General features: G+C 54.6%; 1 protein-coding gene across 1 annotated transcript; it reads right to left on the bottom strand.

Annotated features, from left to right (window-relative positions):
- Positions 1 to 354: 354 nt before the first annotated feature.
- Positions 355 to 23181, bottom strand: QRICH2 (glutamine rich 2). The gene is made up of 20 exons (XM_061175263.1): positions 22714 to 23181; positions 22448 to 22540; positions 21157 to 21216; positions 20611 to 20721; positions 13754 to 16115; positions 13069 to 13154; positions 12301 to 12398; positions 11675 to 11789; positions 8229 to 8489; positions 7397 to 7519; positions 7234 to 7308; positions 6882 to 7046; positions 6646 to 6767; positions 5990 to 6055; positions 5620 to 5721; positions 4989 to 5192; positions 4245 to 4392; positions 3815 to 3902; positions 2914 to 3039; positions 355 to 1404 (listed from the first exon to the last, which is right to left on the bottom strand). The coding sequence occupies exons 1-20, from the start codon at positions 23179 to 23181 to the stop codon at positions 1220 to 1222; spliced, it is 5058 nt and encodes a 1685-aa protein (XP_061031246.1). The 3' UTR covers positions 355 to 1219.
- Positions 23182 to 24766: the final 1585 nt, after the last annotated feature.

Here is a 24766-nt window from a genome sequence, read left to right as displayed (position 1 = left end):
AGGCCTGGGCCTGGCCCTGCCGCCCCCTTGCAGAGAAAAGGGTGCAGGGGTGTGGGCGGTGCCGACTGGGACCCCAGGGTTCAACAGTGAACGGGATCTCAGCAGATGGGGAGAGATGGGGGATGCCCCTTCCCGCAGGGAGCGCCTGCCCCACCCATGACACCCCCAGCCAACCCCACCCTCCTGTGCCCACAGGGGGACGAGGGAGAAACCCTTTTCTCGGTTACTTCCTGCTACACTTTCCTGTGTGACTCTGTCATCCCTCACCTCACACCCTGAAGCAGCCCTCTTACCCCAGACATCCCTTTCCCATGTCAGAGGGGACTTGGGGGGGGAGGGAACCCCACCTTGGAGGGAGCTGCTGAGAACAGATCTGAAGGCAGAAAACTGCTTCCATGACTGCAGAGGCCTCCGTCCGGGTGCGGGGCAGGTCTCCCTTGTCCCTGGGGCTTTGATTGGGGACGGGCTTGTCCCTTACAGTTGACTTGGGGGACAGCAGTGAGCCCTCTTGCCTGTTTGGGGTGACACTGGAGCAGGACAAGGGCCAGGCCTCAAGACCCCTTGGCAAATGCCAGGCACACTTCTGCTCTATCTTCCTGGGGAGGGGAGGGGAACAGGGACACGACCTAGCCCTGGCGGCCCCTGGGTCTGCGCCCCTCCTGCGTCTGCAGCAGCCACTCAAGGGTAAGCCACAGAGGACAGCAAACAGGAACCTTCCCAGGTGCTGGTGGCACCGCTCCCCCCCAGGATGTGCCAGGAGCCTCCCTGCCAGCAGCAGGAGGGCTGCCACCCTTACCTTTGCTCCAAGATACACAAGGTACAGCTCGAGCACAGACATGAAGCATCCCAACCTCACCAGAGTGCCCTGGCCAGCCTCCCCAGATGGAAGGCAGTGCCGGTGCCAGAGAAGGCCACAGCACTGGGTCCAGCCGGGGTCAGGAGAGGGCAGACCGCTTGCAGGCCCGCCGGTCCCCGGAGCCTGGGGTCTGGCCTGTGCTGCCTCTTCCTGGCCCTGGGTGCAACACGCAGCCCTCTCGAAGCCCTGGCACCCTCAGAGAACAGCTCAACCTGTTTGGGGGCCATGGCCTAATGGTCGGGCTGCAAGAGGTGTGCCACCCGACCTGCAGCGGCCCCTCCCTCTCACTCCACCTTCCTGAGCCAGGACCAGAGAAGCTGCATGGCCCCAAGCTTTCTCCTCAACATTTATTTATAGCTCTGCTCAGTGAGAAGTGGTGGACCGCGGCCCCCGGGTGGGCTCCTCGAGCCCCTCCCCAGGAGGCACGTCCATGTGCATCTCCAGCCCCGCTGGCAGGTCTGCCATCTCACTGGGCAGGTGAGCTGTATTGGGCTGGGAGAGGCGCCCCTCGGTGGAGACGGGTCTGTCTTTCCGTTGAAGAGAAGGACCTGCGAGACAGGAGGGAGCCGACCTGGCTCTGTCTCGCTCCCACGCCCACCACCGGCCCACCCCAGCTTGCACAAAGCCCAGGGAAGTCGGGAGCAGCCCCAGTAGCCAGGCCGAGCTGGGGCATCAGGCTGGGGGGGGGGTGGGGGTGGCAAGCCCTCATACGAGCCCCTAAGTCACACTCCATTACAATCTGAGTTAAAAATAAGCCCTCATCAGGGGCCGAGAGCCTGCCTCTTTGGTAACTGTTCCCTCTTAATACAGGGACTGTTTAGGCAATATTGACACAAATAGGTGCAGGAATTTTCCCTAACACTACCCTCCCTCTTGCTGCTGCTTCCACACGTTTTAAGTGCCCTTGGAGTAGACGATGGAGTGCTGGGGAGAAAAAAGCTAAGTACCCCCAAGAAGTCAACTCGGAACCAAGAGCCACAGACCTGTGCTCTCTGTCCACTGCTGAGTCCTCCATCCCAGGCTCTTACCCTTTGTCACCAGCGCTGGCTCTGGGGCCAGATGGCTTGGCTTTGAACTCCAGCTCTGCTGCTTCCTAGCTGTGTGACCTTGTGCAAGTACTTTAACCTCTCTGTGCCTCGGCTTTCTCAGCTGTAGGTGGGACCAACAGTGGTCCCTGCCTCTTAATGCATGAGGGTGAAGACTGGTTTGTAAGTGGAAAGCTCCTCAGCAGTGCCTGGCCGGTGAGGAACCCTCAACAGAGGCGAGGCAACATGACCACCACTGCCGCTTATTCTGTTTCTGCTTCCTCCAGGCACTCACTGAATGCTGGAACTGGAAGGCGGGAAGCACCTAGCTGGGGCTCTTAACCTGGGCAGGGGGTGGGGGTGGTCCTTGAACCTCCGGAAGTAGCCATAAAGCATTGTGGGTGCGTAACTTTTTATGGGAAGAAAGTCAGCACCTTAGACTCTCAAGGGGGAGCCTAGCTAAGCAGCCCTAATCCAGTACCTTTTATTGACAGATGAGGAAACTGGTTAAGAGAAGGGGGAGAGGTGCTCAGAGTCACCTGGAAGTGATCCAGCCTCCTAGCTCCAGGCCACTGTCCCTCTCTGGCCCCATGTGTAGCCAAACCCCAGGGGAACCCTTAGCCCTCTGGCTTTCAGGCAGGATTTAGCCCCTCTGGGGAGAGCAGGGACTCTGGGGGACCTTCCAGGCCAGGGGGCTTAGCTCCAGGAGAGTCGGCACATGTGAGCAGGGGAAGGACTCGGGCCTGGAGCCAGAGCTTGGGCTGCAACTCTGCCCCTATTTCCTCTTCTGTGAAATGGGGGCAGTAACAGTATCTGACCACAGACCTGGCGCATTATCAAGCACTCAGCAATGAAGGGTTTTCTCTCTCCTCCCTTGCATCCCGTCCCTCAGCTCCCAGGCCCTTCCTCTCTCCAGGGAAATAAAGGTATATACCAGTCATGGGCAGGAAAGGGGCCTGGCGGGGCAAGGAGGAGAGGCGGGGGGCAGTGCCGAGGCCACCCAGAAGGACCCTCCATCCAGAGAGGAGCTACCTGAGTTGTTGCCAGCCAGCATCTGAGCGCTCTGGGGCCGTGAGGGCAGCTGAGTGCTGTCGCTGAGCGACCGCTGCCGGTGCACATGGGGCTGGGACTGCTTGGCCTTGTGCTTTATCCCCAAATCTGATGGAGACAGTGGAGGGGAGGGGCAGTTCTGAGACACCGGGTGGGAGCCCTGTGGGGACCCATGGGGATGGGGAGAGCGCTGCAGGGCTGCTGGTCACAGCCAGCCTCAGCTGGCGTCCTTCTCCATCTTCATTCGTGGATATGCCCCTTGTAAGCACTTCATTCACCAATATGTCCGCCCGGCCATCTGTCTGTCCATCCATCCATCCATCCACCCACTCACTCGGATATCCACCCACAGACATCAGCCCCATGCAGGTGCTGGGTGAGTTCTGACTCCAGGTTTATAGTTCGGGAGGGGAGGCAACTAGAAAGGTGCATACATGGCGGTGAGACCCGGTGGGAAGTGACAAACGGCACACCTCAGGATGGCTAACTGGAAGGGGACATTCCAGGACACGGGTGATTCACAAAGTGGTGGGGGGCTCAGGAGAGGGTATTTTGAGTTATGAAGAAGGGGTAGGACTTGGCCTCGGTGATGCTGGGAACAGAGGCTTAGCCAGGAAGACTCGGGTTGCAGCCTGAGGATAAAGGCTGGCAAGAAAAGATGGGGCCACGACACCCCAGCTAGTTGGCTGAGACTGGACAGCTGTCCCCCTTCTGCAAACACTGACCCGGAGGCTTTTGGAGACCTGAACGTTTGGAGTCAGGGAGGTGGAGGAGGAAGGCAGTCAGGGCCCAGTGGCCACAAGAAGTGCCTTAAGGAGCTGGACGGACCCTGGGGGACCCAAGCAAGGAGGCTGAGGGGCCTCTGGGCCACCTGGACACTCACTGTCTTTGTTCAGGATGTCCGGCAGCCTTGTATCCATCCGTCCCTTGTAAATATGTCCGTCCAGGCCCAGGATATCCACCTCGTCATGCTGTGGAGGTGGGCGAGTGCCACTTAGAGCTGCCCTCCCATCCTGCCTCCCAGAGGGCGGTCCTCTCCTGAGGCCGGCACCAAACGGTGCTCAGAGCCCTTGAGGGGGCTCTGGGCGGCGCCAGGGCCAAGTGACAGGGGGAAGGGGGGCCCGTGGTGGAGGCGGTAGTGCCAGGTGGGCGGGTGGCCGGGTTGGCATTCCTCTTCCCAGGAAAGGATAAGAACCTGACGCTTGGACTGGGTCTGACTAAGAAACCGCCCTGAGGCCGAGGGCCCAGGAGGGGACTTCTGGTGGCTTTTCCAGAGGGACCTGAGAGTCTGGCGTCACAGCAGTGCCCCCCACCTTCCTGGCGATCTGGATCTCCTCGGTGGGGTACAGGCCCTGTGCCAGGTGCTGCAGGCGGTTGCGGCGGTAGGGGTAGGTGAGGGTGTGGCTGCCCCCGCAGCGCCGGGGCGCCCTCGGGTAGGTGTGATCGGCCGCATCTGGCAGCCTGCGGTGAAGACAGCGGAGTCACGGGGAGCAGGTGTGGCCTGGGACACGCCTAGGGTTGGTGGGGGCAGCACTCGAGCCAGGACAGGGCAGTGGGTGAGTGAGCAAGGTAGCCCGGCCACCCTGAAGGCCACACACACACACAGGCACACGCACATTCTCACGCGTACGTGTTCACACACATACATTCATTCTCAAACGTTCACACATGTTCACACACATATTCACACACACACGTTCACATTCACACACACATGCTTTCACACACACACATTCACACATACTCCCACACATTCATACACGTACACGTTCACACACAATCACACGTTTTCATACACCTTTATACACACGTTCACACACATTCTCCCACACACAGGCCCCACCCCTCATGCATACACATCTTACACACACACACTCTCACTCGTACAATACACATGAACAATGCTCTCACACTCACACGTGTTCACACACACATTCTCTCTCTTCCACACACACGCACGCACACTCCCCCGCTCTGTGCCAGGCTCTCGGTGGTGGGTGGGCTGTGAGTGGGCCGAAGCTCATCGCCTGCCCCGGGGGCCCGGCCCGGCCGCCCACCGTCTGTAGCAGGGGCAGCTGAGGCACTGGGCGTGCAGCAGCTCGCGGATCATCTGGCTGCTGGCCTTGACCGAGCCCCCGAAGTGGATCTGCACCTTCTCAATGTCCATCAGCATCTTGGAGTGCATGCTGCGCAGGCGCCCCACGCTCCGCTCCGTCTGCCCCAGGTTGCCCCGCGGGAAGGCAGCGCTGCCCAGCTTCAGGCTGCGGGGGGCGGGCCCAGCGGAGGGGTGAGCCACGCCCCCGGCATCCTCCCCTCAAGGAGGAGGTGGAAAGGCTGCGGGGAGGACGGCAGGAGCCCCAGAGAGCGTGAAACACGCCCCCACCCACTCATCCCACCCACTTGTGGAGCCACCCCCTCCCTTCCTCACATGCCCGGTATGAGCAGGGGGGGGGGGGTCTCAGAGGCAATGTGTCCGAGGATGCCCAGCAGGGACCCAAAAGCAGGCGGTTACTAGGTCGGCGCTCTCCTCCTCCTACGCTCTCACCCTGGGAGGAGCTGGGAGCTCGTCAGACAGCACCCTAGCAGCACCGCCCCTACTCCCCATCCCAGGCGTGAGGAGGAGCCTCCACTCTCGCCCTCCAGACCCCCCTGCAAAGCCCTGCACAGGACTCCCTCCGCTGCCCATACTTGCGGCTCTGCTGCCGGACCTGCTCCAGTTCAAAGACCGTGTAGGGGCGGGTGGACCGGTGCCCGGGCAGGCCTGGGCCCACAGGAGTCAGGGGGATGACTCTGGGCAGGGACAGAGAGAAGGGAAGGTCGGAGTGTGAGAAACCCCATCGTCCAAGCCCCCCGCCCACTCCCCACACTCCAGCCGCCCGAGGAGCCTTCCCGCCCGGGCAGGGGTGGGGGGCTGAAGGACAGGGGTAGGAGCAGCCGAGGTGCACGGAGTGAATGGTGAGAGAGGAGGAGCCGACAGGAGTTGGAGACAGGCAGGGAGTACAGGAGACGCAGCCCTGCCGTGCCGCCCCCAGCGTGGCCACCAGCTGGGGTCACTCACTCTCCAGTCACAGGCGTCTCCAGGGGACGGTCACATGAGAGGCAGTGGAAATGTGCCAGGAGCTGCCTGTGCGGAGTGGAACACACACAGGGTGAGCGCCCTGCCCAGACGGTCCCGAACGCGAGACACGGAGAACCCAGCGGGCTTGGCGCTCTGTGGGCCAGGCAGGCTGGACGCTCAGTGCCCAGGGTGACAGGCCTCAGGCCACCAGAGGCAGTTCCGGGCCCAGCTCCCCGGGAACTCACCAAACTCACCAGCTCCTAGACATGTCCGCTTCTGGGCACACACCCAGCACCCACCTACCCTAACCCAAAGCTGGCAGGGTTCCCAAGGGCCCCAGGAGTGCTCTCTGTGTAAGCCTCGGGAGCCCTCTGGCGGCCAGGAATGGAAATCCTGGGACTCAGGCTGCCATGGGCCAGGCCCCCCAGGAGTGCTCTCAGCTCTGGGGGCTGCGGACCCCCTCCCATCTGTGCCCAGAGAGCCTTACACCTCCCTCCCCTCCCTCTCTCAGCTGTAATGTGAACTGGCCTGAGCTAGAAGAGCTTTTCAAGCTCTAAAACTCTGTCCCTCCTACTGCGGGATGGTCCCAGGCAAGATCAGCCATTCCCTCCGAGCACACCGCCAGCCCGCCTGCCCTCACCCCTTCCAGGCCTCACCTCCGCATGGCGGCTGCCTCGTCCGCCTGGTAGAGTGGAGAACGCTCTTTGAGCTGCAGTCGCAAGGATTTCCAGCGATCCTCCAGTGACTGCTTCACTGGGTCGAGCTCCAGGCGGTCCAGCTGTGGGTGGGGGCGGGGCCCAGGTGAGCTCTGAGGAAGCAGGGGGGGTCCGCGGCGCCTGGAGGAGAGGGCGCTGTCCCAGGCCAGGGGGCCCTGGAGCCTCCCACCCCTCACCTTGCCGTCCATCTCCGCCAGGAGCTTGTCCAGCATCTCTTGCCAGTCCTGCTCCTGCCCGCTCATCTTGGCCACCAGCTCCCGCATCATGCGGTTCAGCTGTTCCGTGGTGGCGTCAAACTGGACACGGCTCACTTTGGCCGCCAGGGCACTCTTGTCGGCTTTCTGCCCGGAGAGAGGAAGAGGCCCCCCAGATGGGAGAGAGCCATGGCGGGGGGGCCCCACTCCCTGCAGTGAAAGCGCCAGCACTGAGCCCACATCCCCCGTCGGACTCCCCTCCTCTCTCAGCCTTCTGAAGAACGAGCGGTGGGACCTCCCTGGGACGCAGGGTGGCCCCTCGGCCTAGCCTTACCACGTTGATCTCCATCTCCAGGTGTTCCCTGTTGGCCTTTTCCTTCTCCAGCTTCTCCAGACCCTGGTACAACACCTGGGAGGCCGAGGGAGCAGAGAATAAGGAACAAGGAGGAACTGGGGTCGCGCCTCGGCCCCGCCCCTGCCACCCCGCCCGCCCTCACTTCGATGTCCTTCTGCTTCCGCCGATGGTCCTCGATGAGGCTGCCGGTGGTGATGCTGAGTTTCTCACAGTCGCCCTGTACCTGCAGGATGGCACTCTGGACGCGGCCCAGCAGCTCTTCATCCTGCAGCAGAAGGACAAAGGCAGCCTCCCTGGGGCACCCCCAGGGGTACTGCCGCCCCTGGTAAGTCAGCCCTTAAAACATCACCCGGCAGACAGGCCGACTTCAGACCCCATTCTGGATCTCCTCAGTTGCCGCCACAATTCCCCACCTCCCCATGGACTGGCCTTGAGGGACCTGGTCCGCCGGGGTGGGTGGTCAGCAGAGGTGGTCTCGAGGCCCAGGAGGGGTGAGCTGCTCCCCTGAGAGCTGGGGTGTGGGCTACAGCCTCGCCACCCACCCTGAGCTGAATCTGAATTCCGGAGTCTAAGAGGCAGGCCTCAGGGACTTGTGCTACTCCCTGCCCCACCAGCAGGCCTGCCCTTTGGAGGGGAAGTGGGAAGGAGTCCAGAAGACCGGCATGAAGGAGGGGCGATGAATCCTAAAGCTATGCCAGCGTCCCGAGGCATGTGAATGGCACTGCTCCACCCCTCAGCCAGCCGTGCTGTCCCCACCCATGGAGCCAGCTCTTCCCCGTGGTCCCCCGTCCCCAGAGCTAGCTCTACGGCTGCCCTCGCTGCGATCCTATGGAAAGACCAGGGACTTCCGTGCGGTCACTAAAGGGCTCCATCATGGAAAAGTGGCCCAAACGTCCCTCCCCCGGGGACTCCCCGAGGGGCTCCCTGCAGGCGGGCCATGAGCAGCCGCACCGGAGGAAAGCAGGCGGCATCACCTGGCTCTGCAGCTTGGCCTTCTTGGAGGGCCGGGAGGCAGCCAGGTTGCTGACCATGTCCTGGAGCTGCTCGTAGCGCTGCACCAGCGTGCTGACCTGGTGACTCAGGTCCAGGCTGCAGGCTGGGCAGGTGGCCGCAGGGTCGATCTGGCCGGGTGCCAGGGTGGTCAGGAGCTTGTGCGGGGCCGCGCTCATGCTCATGGACAGCAGCGTGGAGGACGAGGCCAGCATGTTCTCGATGATCGTCCTGAGCTTGTCTAACTGGGCACGGGCGAGAAGGCGGGTGCAGGGCAGTGAGCGAGGCCCAGCTACGCCGCATCCACGCGGTCGCCACCAGCGAGTGCTTTCTGCCCTGGCCTGCTGTGACCCGGGCCGTCCCACAGCCTCGGTGCCTCCCAGGGTGTGCAGCACATGGGAGGCGCTCGACCTCCACCCATTAAATAGTGACCAGAGTTCCCAGGGAGGGTAGCACAGATGCTGATAAAGCCCTTGCAGGAAGGAGGCTTCTGGACCTTTCTCCAGCCAGCCCATTGGTGCAGTGTGAGAACACATCTCCTCTAGCTAAATCCTACAGGGCTGATGTCCATTAGTCCACAAACACCCTGACGACACACAGGCCCTGCTCCAGGCCCTGGGGACACGAGGGGTGGGCTCACACATGCTCTGTCCCCATCTAGAATGTAAATAACAATAAGAGAATGTGACTTTCTCACACCATATACAAAAATAAACTCAAAATGGATTAAAGACCTCAATGTAAGACTGGAAACCATAAAACTCCTAGAGGAAAACATAGGCAGAACACTCCTTGACATAAATCGTAGCAATATTTTTTGGATCTGTCTCCAAAAGCAAAAATAAATAAATGAGACCTAATTAAACTTACAAGTTTCTGGGGACTTCCCTGGTGGCGCAGTGGTTAAGAATCCGCCTGCCAATGCAGGGGACATGGGTTTGATCCCTGGTCCGAGAAGATCCCACATGCCCGGAGCAGCTAAGCCTGTGCACCACAACTACTGAGCCCGCATGCCACAACTACTGAAGCCTGTGTGCCTAGAGCCCGTGTTCCACAACAAAGAGAAGCCACTGCAATGAGAAGCCGGCACACTGCAACAAAGAGTAGCCCTGCTCGACACAACTAGAGAAAGCCCGCGCGTAGCAACGAAGACCCAGCGCAACCAAAAATAAATAAATAAATAAAATTGATTCTTTTAAATAAATAAATAAAAGCTTTTGCACGGCAAAGGAAACCATCGACAAAAAGAAAACACAACCTATGGAATCGGAGAAAATATCTGCAAATGATATGACCCATAAGGGGTTAATATCCAAAATATATAAACAGCTCATAAACTCAGTACCAAAAAAACAAACAACCTGATTAAAAAATGGGTAGAAGACCTGAACAGACATTTTTCCAAAGAAGACATACAGATGACCAACAGGCACATGAAAAGATACTCAACATTGCTAATTATTAGAGAGGCAAATCAAAACCAGAATGAGATATCACCTCACACCAGTCAGAATGGCCATCATCAAAAAGTCTACAAATAACAAATGCTGGAGAGGGTGTGGAGAAAAGGGAACCCTCCTACACTGTTGGTGGGACTGTAAATTGGTGCAGCCACTATGGAGAACAGTATGGAGGTTCCTCAAAAAACTAAAAGTAGAACTACCGTATGATCCAGCAATTGCACTCCTGGGTATATATTATCCGAAGAAAATGAAAACACTAATTCGAAAAGATGCATGCACCCCAATGTTCATGGAAGCATTGTTTACAATAGCTAAGATATGGAAGCGACCTAAGTTTCCATCAACAAATGAACGGATAAAGAAGATGTGGTTTACATATAAAACGGAATACTACTCAGCCATAAAAAAGAATGAAATTTTGCCATTTGCAACCACATGGATGGACCTAGAGAGTATTATCCTTAGTCAAATAAGCCAGACAGAGAAAGACAAATACTGTGTGTTGTCACTTATATGTAGAATCTAAAAGATAAAACAAACTAGCAAATATAACAAAACAGAAACAGACTCACAGATCTAGAGAACAAACTAGTGGTTACCAGTGGGGGGAGGGAAGGGGGAGGGACAAGATGGGGTAGGAGATTAAGAGGTACAAACTACTATGTGTAAAACAAAAAAGCCACAAGGATATATTGTACAGCACAGGGAAATAGAGTCATTATTTTATAATAACTTTAAGTGGAATATAATCTATAAAAACAGTGAATCACTATGGTGTGCATTTGAAACTGATACAAGAGTGTAAATCAACTACACTTCAATAAAAAAAAAAAAGAGAGAGAATGTGATAAGTGCTACCACTACAGGGGTCTCTCATGGCCTGGCTGGGAACAAACTCCTTCCGCTGGCCCTCCTGCTCTCTTCTGGATCCCATGGTCCCAGTTTGTCCCCACAAATGATTGGTCCCAGCTAGACACCCGACTGGCCAAAGACCTGTGACGTATTGTCCTGGCTTAGAGAGAGGGACTGCACCAACCTAAGGCCCCCTTTCTTGGAAGCGCGTAACACTGCAAGGCCTGGGGCAGCCCTTTTGGACTGTGTGTGAGAGATAAAAAAGCTGGCTGAGAGCAGAAGGGAAGAGAGATGTGCAGGTATTTCAGAGAGATGGATAAGGAAGGGGACACAGAGGCAAAGATAGACACACAGAAAGACAGACAGGTGGTGGCCCAGGCCAGACTGCCCACTTGGTCTGGAAATTCTGCTTTTCCTAATTTCCTCTACACGTATGTATTTTCAGCCAGGCTCCCTTTTGCCCGAGCTCAGCGAGACTCTTGCCACCAGAAGAGCCGACACGCTTCTGAAGAGTCAAGAGGCCGAGCCTGCCCAGCAGGGAGTGGATGCCCTCCCAGGTGTGGCCCCAGGGAGCCCCGGAGGTTGCTAAGCTCAGGTGTGAGCTTTGGGATGACAGATGACTCTTAAACGCACTATCTACTGCTGTCCTACTGCTGTCCTGACAATCAGGTCTGGGTCATGAAATGGTGCATACCACTGTCCTGACAAACTTGGAGTTGGCCCAGAATGGGGCCTCTAGCACAAAGGGGCTTCTGACGTGGGACCCCTGGGCCCAGTGGCTTTGCCCATGTGATCCTTCTGCGAGCACTCAGAGGGCTGTTCCTAGCCCAGACGCTCCTCACTGGAAACATTCTGGGGTGACCGAGGATCGTTAACACTCAAGATGTAAAGGCATGTACACCTGGAACTAACACAACATCGTAAATCAACTATACTCCAATTAAACAAAAAAAGATGTAAAGGCAGACACTTCCAAGAGAGTGAAAAGACAACCCACAGAACAGGAGAAAATATCTGCAAATTATATATCAGGTAAGAGTCTAGTATCCCCAATGTCCACAGCCAACTCTCCGAAGGGCCCTAGTCCCTGTGGCTGGAGAGTGTGGAATCCTCACCTGATCCTGCAGGTAAAGGGAGGCTTCGGAGACCGAATGTTCCATGCTGACCTTGCCCCGTTCTTGACTCTCCCTCAGCTCCGCCAGCTCCTTCTCGATGTCAGCCACAGTGACTCTGCATGCACGAGAGATGGTCCGGCCCCACCACCGGCCCAGGGGCCTGGGCCCACCAGTGCTGAGCCCCGGCCGTCAGGGATGGAGGAGGCAGATGGGGCTCTTTCACGTCCCCCTCCAGCTCTAAGGGGTCCAAGCCCCGCCTGTCGTGGAGGTGGGTGCCCAGTGTGCTGGCACGAGAGGCTTCTAGGGGGTGAGGCCTGGCACTGCACAGAGACAGCTCTGAGGGGCTCTAGCAAATGCTCCGAAGCCTCCAACTGGGGACAGAATCTAAGAGGCTTTTTTTTTTTTTTTTTTTTTGGTTCTTCTAAGCCCTGGTGCTGAGCTGTTTTAAGAACCTGGGAAACTTCCACTAGCAACTTGAACTAGATACAGACAACCTGAAGAGCAGACACAATGCGGGTCAAAGAGAGTGGTCAGTTCAGGGATGAGTGAACCAAAGGCTTCTATCACCTCCTTGGCTGAGAACATGTGATTCCAGGACAGAAGCTGCATTTGGCAGGGGATTTTACCTGAGGATACCCAGCTGCAGGCTCAGCTGGCCAGCTTTCACCTCCTTTCCTGTTTCTTGCTCCCCCTCCCCCTCCAGGATCCTGTTCATCTTCTCCAGCTACAAATCCAATGGAAGAGGAGGGTCAGGCAGGCTTGAGATCTCTGCTTTCTGAACGTACCTCTGCAGCCCCAGCAAGCCCCTCCCCCATACCCTAATCCTTTAAAAAAAAAATTCCCACCACGCAGCTAGTGGGAATCTTAGTTCCCGGACCAGGGATTCAACCCAGACCTCTGGCAGTGAAAGCGCCTAACCACTGGACCACCAGGGAGTCCCCCCCATTCCCTAATCCTATCCAACCCTCTGGCAAAGCCCAAGGTCCCTTCCTAACATCCACCCATCCATCCATCTCATGGATGTAGGTAGCTAGCATTAAAAGAATGACTGAAGACCTAGCAGCCCCTCGCCATGACCGCTGGTCACAGACAGTCCCACGAACTTGGCTCCAAGGCTGCTCCAGTGACAGTGGCTTTTATTGGAAATGGCCACATGTAATGAAAGGAGCTCAGGCCTCCTTGTTGGCCCAACTGAATCTTAATAGCTTTGAATGTCAGGTTTTAGATCCAGGAAATAAACACGTGGATACCTGAGGTGTGTTTCCCATCTGAGGGGACTGTACAGATCCAGTGAGATAATAATGAAAGTGAAAGGACTGTGTAATCTATCCAAATGCAAATGAAAGGGATTATTGGCACTTGAAGGCCAAGTAGGCGGACCCTCCCTTACTTACTTTTGCTTTTTCCTGCTGAACTTCTTTGGTCAAGGCCTTTAAGGTCTTCAGCTGTTCCTGCAGGTCAGTGGGTATGGACTTCTTGACTATGGAGAATCGAGGCCTTAGAGTCAGAAGCATCAGATTCCCCATGGGCTCCCAATCCCAGCCCTCACCATCAAGAACAACACATATCATTTATCTGCTTTTCCTGGGGGCTGGAGAGAGGGGATGGGAAGAAAGGAGTGTCCTTTTAGGGGATAAGCGTCCTTAGCTCTAAAGAGTCCACCTAATGCTTAATATCCTAAAGGGCTATGGGACCACTTACCCACAGTTTCCACCCAACTCTAAAATCTTAATTATTCTCTGGGGCTAGAATTGTGAATGTGCAAAGGTTAAATTTTTCAACATTCTCTCTCCCCGCCCAACCCCATGAAATCATTTTCCCTCCATCCCAACATCTTCCCAGCTGCTTTCCAGAGAGTCTGGCAAAGGCATAAGAACCTGCCTCACTCCTCTCCTGAGGCTCCTTCACTCCTACCAGTTTAATCCCATCTCTTGGACCCTGAAGGCTATGGGAAAACCCAGAATGGCTAAGAATGGAAATGCTGTTTTCGGGGCCTCAGGCAGAGGCCCAGGGAGAGAGAAGGATGAAACCAAGCGAGGAGGAGGACAGCAGCCTCTCCTCTGGGCACGCAGCACCCACCCATCAGTGCCAGCAGGTACTGGATCTTCTCCAAGTCTGTTTGGCCAGCTTGTTCATCATCCAGATCCTTTATGTTCTCCTTAAGCTCCACATAGAGGCCGATAAGCTCTCCCATCAGACGAAATGTTTCCACTGCCATGGGGAAGCTAGGAGCCAATTTATCCAGTGAATCACGTTTCTCACCCTGAACATCACTCCTTTCTGATGAGCCTCGGTATAAATAGTCAAGGGAGTGTGTGCTCCTGAGAAAGGGGGCGTCTTGGCTTGGTGAAGTCTGAACAGAAACTCCAGGTCGGATTGAGTCACGTATTTCATTTGGATCCAAACCTACCTCGACATACTGATCTACATCTTGGTACCCTGGGCCATGGGAGTCTGGGACAGAATGTGCCCGGTCATGCTGCTCTGGTTCAGGTGTTTCCAAATGCTGTTGATCCTGGCGTGCAGATCTCACACTCGTGCGTAATGGTTTTGGGCCATGCTGGTCTGGGCCAGGACGCATCAAACCTTGTTGATAAGTCTCTCGTGGTACCAAACCTTCTCGGTCTATACCTGGTGATGCCAAACCTTGACTGGCTACGAGTGGTGACACCCGACCATATTGATCTCTGCCAGGAGGTGCCACACCATGCTGGTATGGGCGTGGTGATATAAAACTTCGAGGATCTGCATGGTATGTTGGAAAGCCATGAAGCTCTGTGCCTGGTGGTATCAAGCCTCGATCTGTACCAGACTGCCTCAACCAATGCTGATCTATTACAGGTTGAACCAAACCACGCTGATCGGCACGAGGCTGCATGAAACCACGTGGATAGGCACCAGGCTGTACCAGACCAAGTGGATATGTACCAGGTGGAACCAAGCCAGGCATAGATACACCAGGTTGAAAAAAGCCATGTGGACCTGCACCAGGCTGCACCAAGCCAGGCTGACCTGCACTGGGCTGCACGAAACCTCGCTGATACATCCCAGGTTGCACAAAACCTCGCTGATACATTCCAGGCTGGACCAAACCAGGGTGACCTGCACCGGGTTGGACCGAGGCAGGCTGACCAGCACCAGGCTGCACCAAACCAGGCTGACCTGCAGCGCCAGGCTGCACCAAACCAGGCTGCACCAAACCAGGCTGCACCAAACCAGGCTGACCTGCAGCACCAGGTTGCACCAAACCAGGCTGACCTGCAGCATCAGGCTGCACTAAACCAGGCTGACCAGCACCAGGCTGCACCAAACCAGGCTGACCTGCACCAGGCTGCACCAAACCAGGCTGACCTGTACCAGGCTGCACCAAACCAGGCTGACCTATACTGGGTTGGACCAAAGCAGGCTGACCTGCACTGGGCTGGATCATATCATGCTGCTCTGTGCCAGGTTGTATGAAGCCAGATATTCCCAAACCGGGCTGTACAAAACCTTGCTGATCTGCAGCAACTTGCATCAAACCAGGTGACAGCAAGCCCTGCTGATCCGTGTGAAATATTACAAATCCGTGCTGATCTACACCAAGAGGTACCAATCCATGCTGATCAGTGCCAAGTGGTCCCATACCACTCTCGTGCATGCCAGCCTGTTTTATACCATGTTGGTCTATGCCAGGAAGTATCACACCATGCGGATATGCGCTAAGTGGAACCATACCAGGCTGGTCTGTACTAGGTAGTTCCAATCCTTGCTGATCTCTGCCAGATACCAATGGTGGCACTGCATCACTCTGAGCCATGCCAGCTAGTACCAATTCCTGCTCATCCATTCCAGGTGGCATCACTCCAAGCTGACCCACAGTGAGGGGTACCACACCACGTACATAAGTGCTAGGTTGTAGCAATGCAGGCTGATCCATGCCAAGTGGTCCTAATCCATGTTGATCTGGCCGTGCATAGATTTGACCCTGGCTAATGTGCACTCCCCCATGCTGATCTGGGGACACATGACCATGCCGATCTCTAGGCAAGGTGGCGGAGGATACATCCTGATAAACTGGGCCAAGGTGTGTATCTCGTTCATCTCTGCGTAGATGTGCTAAGCCGTGCCGCTCTCTAGCCCGGCGACGATCTGACTCTGCTCTCAACTGGGGACGGGGTTTGGTTAGGCCAGCTTCTTCACGGGCCCTTGAGTGCTGTTCTCTACCAGGAAACCCAGTAGCAGACGCACCTTTGCTTCGTTCCCTGCCAGTAACCCCTTCAGAGGAGTATCCTATGCCACTGGTTCCCGAGAAGGTCTTATCTGTGCTAAAACCACTGGCAGACTCTATAGCCTCGTCAATACTTGGATGCTTGGTGGAGGCTCCACTTGGAATTTTATCATTTGATGTTATGGAACCCTGCCCTTTGCGCCTAGGAAGCCCTGTTGATGACTCTGAGACCTGGTGGAAGAGGAAGAAAGAAATCAGTGACTCTAAGCAAAAAGTACTCATTGTAAGAGTTGGAGGGAAGGAAGTCTGGGGTATCTAAGATGATTTAGAGACCTTGGAAAAAAATACCCTCACAAAACTAAACTGGACACAAAGACCAACTTTGACATTCTTGAAGGATAGTTCTCCAGATTTCTGAGAATCTGCACATTTGTAAATGGCATCATAATATGTAATTTCCCCAATAAAAGGCAGGGGAAAACCTGCAAAATGCAAGTGGTCAACTCTGACTCTCGCTGAGTCTACAAATAAAGGACATGAATAATTTATTGAGTTTACAATATAAAGTCTACCCCATCACTGACCCATTGCTGGTGGTAGAGTGTACACTGCAGGGAAAGTATACCATGTATTTAAAATGCAAAGCACAAATCCAGAAATTCCATAGATGGGAATTTTCTGTATGGACTCTCACAAAAGAATGCACCAAGATATATGTACAAAGACAGAGTCTGTGGCATTATTTATGAAAATAGATTATCAATAGGAGTATATTTATGGCACAACCGTACTGTAGAAAATTAAGAAGCTGTTAAAAAAAAAGGATGATGGATTATTCCCATTTCCAGCCCAAATGGAGTAATAGGGACTAGATTTACGTTCCGGTCTATAACAACCAAAAACAAAAAACCAAAAAGCAACAACTATGAAACAGTGGTTTTCTAGACACTGGGTATCAGCTGATGAAGGCTAGCAATCCCTGAAAGATCAGGAAGCAAAATATGGGAGCCCTACTGTTGCCTCGGCTTACTGGCTGGATGGTTCCCAGGCTGCAATGCAGGGATGGGGGACTGAAGTGGGGCCCAGCAGACTCCCTGTGTGAGAGACAGAGATAAGCATTCAGGGAGACTGAGGCAGCGAGAGCTCAAAGAACATAGGATTGGGAAGAAAGCACAAGCATGTAAAGACAACAAAGCAGATCCCCAGAGGGTTCCCCCTCGGGTATTCAGCAGAGAAAGGACCAGCACATACATGTGAGGAAACTACCCAGATTGGGAAAAGAACCATCTTCAAAGCTAGAGGAAACAGCACCCAGACTCTTGTGGGGCTGGGAACAGTGCCTGTTTCTACAGGCCAGTTTGGAGAAACCTGTAATTCAGGGGGCAAAGGACTCAGAAAGGTGCTGCGTCGGAAGTGGAGGATAATCAGCCCTACACTGAACATGGCTATGGACCCACTAAGAAAATAACTCAAGGGACTTCCCTGAGTGGCGCAGTGGTTAAGAATCCGCCTGCCAATGCAGGGGACACGGGTTCACAGGTTCGAGCCCTGGTCCGGGAAGATCCCACATGCTGCGGAGCAACTAAGCCCGTGTGCCACAACTACTGAGCCTGCGCTCTAGAGCCCGTGAGCCACAACTACTGAGCCCGCACGCCACAACTACTGAAGCCCACGCACCTAGAGCCCGTGCTCCGCAACAAGAGAAGCCACCGCAATGAGAAGCCTGTGCACCGCAACAAAGAGTAGCCCCTGCTCGCCGCAACTAGAGAAAGCTCTCGTGCAGCAACGAAGACCCAACGCAGCCAAAAAAAAAACCAAAACAAACCTCAAAAAATATACAGTAAAAGATACAGGGAATTAAAATGGTACACTAGAATACATTTATTTAACACAAAAGAAGACAATAACAGAGAAACAGAAAAGACATAAGACATATAGAAAACAAATAGCAAAATGGAAGTTGTGAACTCTATCAGTAATTAAACACTCCAATCAGAAGGCAGAGATCAGCAGAATGGATTTAAAAACATGATCCAGGAGGCCCGTAGTTGCCTAAAGGGGACTTTTCTTTTCGCACCCGGAGGCACATGAGGCCCCGTCCATGGACTGGGTAGCCATGGCCACGGAGAGCACAGTAGCGAGTGCCGGCGTGTGTGTCCTGGTGCCAGGAGGGGTGCTGACCCAGTGCGTTTTCACTTTGAAGAGGAAGATGGGGCCGCAGTTAGTTGAAGTCATGTTCAATCTTGTGAAGCCCCTTTCTAAATTGCTCCACTATTCCTTGGGTCCCAAAGCAGAAGATATCCAAAGGATGACCACAACCTAACAGGCAGTCACCCGCCTTTCCCTCGGTGGAGGCCTGCAGATAAGTTTTAATTTTTGCTTTCTACTTTGTTTAACCTGTCAGGCCACAAAGCTTTGAAGAGGAAATGTCCTTTACTTTGAACACGCTGTTTCTGCAAGACAGCATCTATCCTCAAGGTCCACGGACCTAGTAAAATGGCCACTGGAAGATCTTCCGATTGTTAAAAGACCATTGCCATGGATCTAGCTGGCACCTCAGACTCATTACCTTGATCACAGGGAATTGAGGAAGCTTTTTCCTCCCTTAAGCAAGTTTTGACTACAATGCTAGGACTGGGTTTTCCTGATTACGGTAAGTCTTTCATTCTTGCTGACCATTAGAAGAAGTAGTACCAGGAGGAGGAGGAGGAAGAGGAGAAGTAGAAGCAACGTCATCATCATCACCTCTGGGTAATGAAGAAAACTGCAAAGAACTGCCCTCTCGGCCATCAGAACACGCCCTTGGAAACAAGTGGTCAGTGTCCTTTCACACTCAAGTCCTGGGATGGGCATCGTCCATGTTAGTTCTGAGCTCCTTTAACTGTAGCTGCTACATGGATAGCTGCAGCCTCCTTCCTCATGTCTGGTTCTCCAAACATGGAATTTACTTTTCCATACTCATCACACTCCCCAACCCCGGACTCACATCCTCCCTTCCACCCTGGCTCTCTACTCATGATGCAGGCAGATGGTGCACCTCACAATTGCCTTAGAGTTACCACCAACAACGCCAAAAAAAATTGGGCTCAAGTGTGTTGTATTTTCCCAACTTGAGATAGTGAAACTCTCCTTCCACTGCCTTCATTATGGTCTATGCAGGCCTGCACTTGTCATTACTTGCTCTCTTGCTTCTCAAAAATTAATATTTATACTAATTCTCATCCGCTTCTGGGGTCGTTCATGATTATGAGCAACTGTCAGACCCCTGGCACTTTCTTACCTCTGGAGAAGTAAAAATGTCTAGAGTTGCTTCTGTTGGGGCTTATTTTTAGGTCTTGCAGGTGTCTTCTGGTGGCACCCCGAGGAAATGTGTTGCTCACTCAAAACATAGGACAGTGACATGTGGGTAAGTGTAAAAAAGCTTTGGCTTAAAACAATATAACAGTGAAAGCAGAGGCCACCTTTTTCTAGGCCACTCTCTTTGTTTGCAGGCTCTTCTTCCAACTCTCTCTGATGCTGCTTTCCTCTGAAGAAGGGCCCCAAACTCAGAAAGCAGTCTGGGAGACCAGAAGGGTGTCTTTTGGAGACCCAGATAATATTTGGCGAACCCCAGATGGCCACTTGGTGGTGCCAAAGTGTTCTTCACTCTCTTGCCCGTGAGTCTGTACATCCATGTGACCCTTTTTGAGTGACCCAGATACACAAAGCCAGGGGAAGAGGAATGTCAAGGCCAAAGGGCAGCTGATCCTTGTCATTGAGGGCCGTTTGAAAATACCCACTTTATTCAGACAAAGAAAGCTTAACCTGGTTATCCTGTGCACTGCCTTGGCACAGATGCCCGCACCCGTGGGTACAAGTCACCATCAGCAAAAGGCTTCCTGAAGAGGTTTTATTTCCAGGGTTGGTCACCTTTGTCCACTAATAGTGAAGGGACTCATGCATTTCAGGACAGACTCTAAAGGAACTTTGAAAAGCTATGAAAGCAAATCAAAACTATGCTCTGGGCTTCCCTGGTGGCGCAGTGGTTGAGAATCTGCCTGCCAATGCAGGGGATACGGGTTCGAGCCCTGGTCTGGGAGGATCCCACATGCCGCAGAGCAACTAGGCCCGTGAGCCACAACTACTGAGCCTGCGTGTCTGGAGCCTGTGCTCTGCAACAAGAGAGGCCGCGATAGTGAGAGGCCCATGCACCGCGATGAAGAGTGGCCCCCGCTTGCCGCAACTAGAGAAAGCCCTCGCACAGAAACAAAGACCCAACACAGCCAAAAATAAAAAACAAAAAAAAAACAAAAAAAACAAAACAAAACTATGCTCTGGTACTGTTTTCTATCTAACCGATCGGCCAAGCTAAAAAAAGTGGGTACCAACAGACAGCGTTGGCGGGATACTGAGAAACAAGTTCTCTCCTACATTGCTGGTGGGGGTCCAAACTGGAACCACGCCCACGAAAGGTAATTTGGCAAAAGCTAGCCAAATCACAAATGTGCGTTCTGTTTCTAGGAATCTACCCTATGAGTACCTTCACTTGTGTGAGTGTCACATTAGAGCATGGTTTGTTATAAGACTGGGGAAAAACATAAAAAATATCCATAATAGAAAACTTGTGAAATAAATTATAAACATCCACATACTGGAATACTGCACAGCAGTAAAAAGGGAAAGTTTCGGGGGCCCCACCCAAGACCGCTGCCCAAGCCCCCCCCACCCCACCCCCGTCTCTGTTCACCATTTGTGAGGCCTTCCAGCCGTCAGTAATCGCCTGCTCCAGCTCTTCCCAGGTGACCATGGTGGCTTCTTCTGCACCAGGCATCACACTGAGCTTCCAGCTCATTGTTTCCTGACAGTGAAAGACAACACGTATGCATGCACACACACACGCCAAACACACACAACATACAATACAACACACACACACACACCCCCCAAGTTTAATCCCAGGAAACTTTAGGAACAGAACAGAACTAACAGGATTGGGTGGGTCCAAAGCCCCGAGGAAAAGCCACTGTCCAAGTAACCAGTGAGTCCTGAGCGGCTGGTTTCCTGTCCCATGTGGGCCCTGGATGGACAACTGAGCAAGGAGGGAAAGAATGTTCCCTCATTCCAGGGGGGGCACCCCAAGAGGCAGAGGGCATACAGCACCCCACCCTGGAAGGATGCAGACACCTGGGGTGAGAGTCTGGATGAGCCCCGAGAGAGGGGGCCGGGCTGCGGGCAACCATCCTACCCCCTGGGGCCCCTGAGGGCCCCTTCCCACAGAACTGGCTGAGATTACCAGGAATTCGTCCCTTTCTCTAATTAGCTTCTCCAGTTCGTCAATCCGTTGGAGGAGGTTCTGGAAGAAGAGTTCAGAGATTGAGGATCAAAGCAGCCCCTCCTGTGGCCCCTACACGCGCGCGCGTGCACACACACACACACACACACTCTCTCTCTCTCTCTCACAAGGCAGAAGAGGAAAGGAGGTATGTGGGTCTGAGAGAAGCCGAGGGTAAAGAGAAGGCTAGTAAGCCAGGCTCCCCGTTCTCTTCCCAGCCAACAAGAAGAAGGGAAGTGAGTGTGGTAGGTGGTACCCGGGGACAGCGTGCCACAAGCAAAAACAATGCAGGAATGGGAACCTTTCTTTGGTCCTGGGATGCATTTCACACAACCCACTAGTGAGACATTCCAGCACTGCTCGAGGAGGCTAACGTGGCCTCTCAAGGACAAAGATGACTGGGTACTTCAAGGGCATCTGAACGACTGTGTTGCTTAAAGAGAAAAGCACCTCAGAAGAACCAAAGCAAATTGCTACCATTTAAGTGGCTCCTTATAACTTCTGCAAACCTCCAGAATCTACGAATCTAAAGGTAAAACAAGCCTTTAGTCTAACCGAAGACAGCCCCAAACCTAAAAACACCACACTTTAAAAAGAAAAGCTTCCCAGAGCAAAAATGAGTCCTGCTGGGGGCTGGAGGCCTGGGATGAGGTGGGCACGTGGCATCCATGGGTGAGTCTCCTCCAGGGTCTCGGCCACCTCCTCCTTTGAGCTTTTCTTCTCTCTCAAGTCTCTCTTCTCAGCCTCTCCCTGGGCTTCCTCCTAATTGCTCCTCCTTTTTCCCCAGCTCTAATCCCCTACTCCGGTCTCATATGGGCCTGAAACAGGAGCACTGCCTAGTATCTCCTGGAACTGGCATACTTCTGGTCTCTGCTGTTCACTGGAAAATGCTTACGCTGAGGGATTTGTGCTTCTCTCTCCCAGGGAGCAAAGGCCCAAGTGAGAGTGGGGCTGCCTGGGGGGCTGCAGGTAGGGGGATGGTGGTGGTGACCCATAACCCTCTCCGTTCCAGTCCCCCTCTTCTTGGACCAAGCTTTGTCTCTCAACACCCACCACCTTCTTTCTTTACTCTAGTTTAAAGGAAATTCACTCAAAGAATATTGAGAAGTTGTCAGCCCCTCTCTGGGTCGGTTCAGGATGCCTGGGTGTCTGACAAGTGGTGGGTGAGTCCCCGTGTAAACAGAGGGGACGAAGGAGGCTGCCCGGGAAGGGGCCACTCAGCTCCCCAAGGTGGGGTCCCGGCCGCCCTCACCTCCGGGTGCAACTCGGGTTGCTCCTTCGCCTTTTGCTGGGCTTCCTTCAGTATTTTCACGTCTTCCATGATGTCCTGGAGCAGCTCCACGCTCTGAAACGTAGAGCACGGGCCGCGCCGCGTGGGCCCAGGCCGCAAGCAGGCCTGGGCCCCGCCACGCCTCCCGGCTCCGGCCTCCTCCCCCAGGTGCGCCTCCGGGGCTCAGCTCCAGGGGGCGCTGCAGAGCGGCCGGGGCGGGGGGAGGGGCGGACAGCCTGCGCGCCCACCTGGGGGACCGGCTCGCCGTCCTTCCGGACTTTCGTCGACCCTACTTGCGCCTTCCCCTGCATAAGCAAGGGCAGATCCTTCACTTCCAGCCAGTCCCGGGCGTCCAGCCCTCCGGCCTGGGAGGGGAAGTGCTGCACGTGCGCCACGATGGCCTGCACCTGGCTCCCCATGGTCTTGAGCTGCAGGCTGAGGTCCTGGACCTGCCCGCCCAGGTCCTTCACCTGGCTCTCCAGCGCCTGCGGCTGCGCCCTACTGCTTGAGACCCGCGGGGACTCGAACAAGCGACTCTGCTCGAGCATCGGGGACGGGAAGTCGATCCGAGTATCCTGCAGGTTGAGATTCTTGAGCATGGCCACGATGAGCGTGTGCAGGGCCGTGAAGTTGACGGCGCCCACCTCCGGGGTGCCGATGGCGAGGTCGGCCAGCTCCCAGAGGGAGACCGAGGGGGCCGCCATTGCGGGCGGCATCGTGCGCCTTCTCCGGCGGCCCTGCCCCCCTCACGGCTTGTCGCGCTTCTGGGGCCTTTCCGGGCCCCTGCGAGGCCCCGGGGCACCCCCGCCCCTGGGTCCCGCCGCGCCGGGCAGCAGTCGCAGTCTGGAGCCCGCCTGGAGGACGGAGAGGAAGCGCCTGGCCCTCGGGCTTCCCGCTCTTCGCTCCCGGGAAACCGGGGTCCGGGCACCGCCGAGCCTGCGCCGTCAGCCCGCCACCGTCCGATCTTCGGTCTCCGAGCTCGAGCCCTGGAGTGCCCTGCCCCGGCGGCTGGCGGACGTTTGGAACTGGGTGCGCGGCCCCGTTCGCTGCCCGGTTGTGGGAGCCCCCCCCGCGCGCCCCCGGGATTCCGCGCAAGAACACGCCCCGCTGAGAGCCGGCCTTAGCGCGGAGACTTGCCCGTTCTAGAAGCCACCCCCGACCCCCAAAGACAGCCAGTCCTAGTGGGTCAGGAAGCCCTGTCCACACCCCAAGGTGCCACCAATTTTTTGTTCTCAGTAAACGCTCCCAAACGGCACTATAAGGGCTGTGCCGAGGCATTCCTACTAGGAAACACATCCGTTTTGGCGGGGGCGGGGGAGGGGTGGAGACCCCTTAAGGTTCACCTAGATTCCAGCTGATTTACTCTCCTGTGGGGGCCACAATAATGGGAAGATTCAAGAGGCCTCATGGCCACTATGTTTTGTGTGTTTTAGTTGTTCCCTTCGCAGGGCGGTGGCACGGATCTAAGAGACGCAGTCCTGAGACCTTGGCCCCTTGGGAACAGTTCCCGTATCATTCTGCTCAATTAGAAGGGAAGGTAACCTGGAAAAAGACCACTCACTACCCAGGCGGTTCCAGTTAGCCACCAGCTGACAGACCTCTTCTGCGCCGCCCTGGCCTCATTTATCTCAAAACAGACATCTGGTCAAGCGCCAGCATCTCCCCTGGTTACGAGGCAGGACTGATTAGACAGGACCAGAGGAATCTGATGCTCTCAGCAATTGAGGCTTGACTTCCCCATACTAGATTCTCCCAGAAAACAGGTAACAATTTTCAGTGTTTATATTCAAGAAGCTAAAGAAAACTTGTAACTGCATCTATACTATGTATTATTTTAACTACTTTTCAAATTCAAATTTTTAGTTTAGTCTGAACTGGTAAAATTGAAACCCTTCATTTTTCACTCCCTCCGCCTCCAATAAAAGCAGTGTTTCCTGGAAATGGAGTTTTAGACATGAGTCTAAAACCTCCCTGAGGGTAACACCCAAGGATTTTTGTTCATTTTTGTCACCCAGAGCCTGACACACAGTAGGCCTTCAGGTGGTTGTTGAGATCATCAAAAGAAGAAATTCTTTGTAGTCGTCTGTGCACTTACACTCTTACATTAGAAAACGTAAGGCTGGGGGCTTCCCTGGCAGTCCAGTGGTTAAGACTCCGCCTTCCGATGCAGGGGGTGTGGGTTCGATCCCTGGTCAGGGAGCTAAGACCCCACATACCTCAAGGCCAAAAAACCAAAACATAAAACAGAATCAATACTGTAACAAATTCAATAAAGACTTAAAAAAAAAAAAAGTCCACATC

Source organism: Eubalaena glacialis, chromosome 19, assembly GCF_028564815.1.
Source record: "Eubalaena glacialis isolate mEubGla1 chromosome 19, mEubGla1.1.hap2.+ XY, whole genome shotgun sequence".
Classification (NCBI taxonomy): Eukaryota; Metazoa; Chordata; class Mammalia; order Artiodactyla; family Balaenidae; genus Eubalaena; species Eubalaena glacialis.
This window is presented reverse-complemented; position numbering and strand designations above follow the sequence as displayed.

What these genes read in the sequence shown, in the direction of transcription:
- QRICH2 (XM_061175263.1), bottom strand. Translation starts at nt 23,181, where the DNA reads ATGCCGCCCGCAATGGCGGCCCCCTCGGTCTCCCTCTGGGAGCTGGCC. An exon ending in ACGGCGAGCCGGTCCCCCAG is followed by an intron (nt 22,541 to 22,713) that starts GTGGGCGCGCAG and finishes TCTACGTTTCAG; the next exon opens with AGCGTGGAGCTGCTCCAGGA. An exon ending in GAGACGCCTGTGACTGGAGA is followed by an intron (nt 5,722 to 5,989) that starts GTGAGTGACCCC and finishes GTCCCTGCCCAG; the next exon opens with AGTCATCCCCCTGACTCCTG.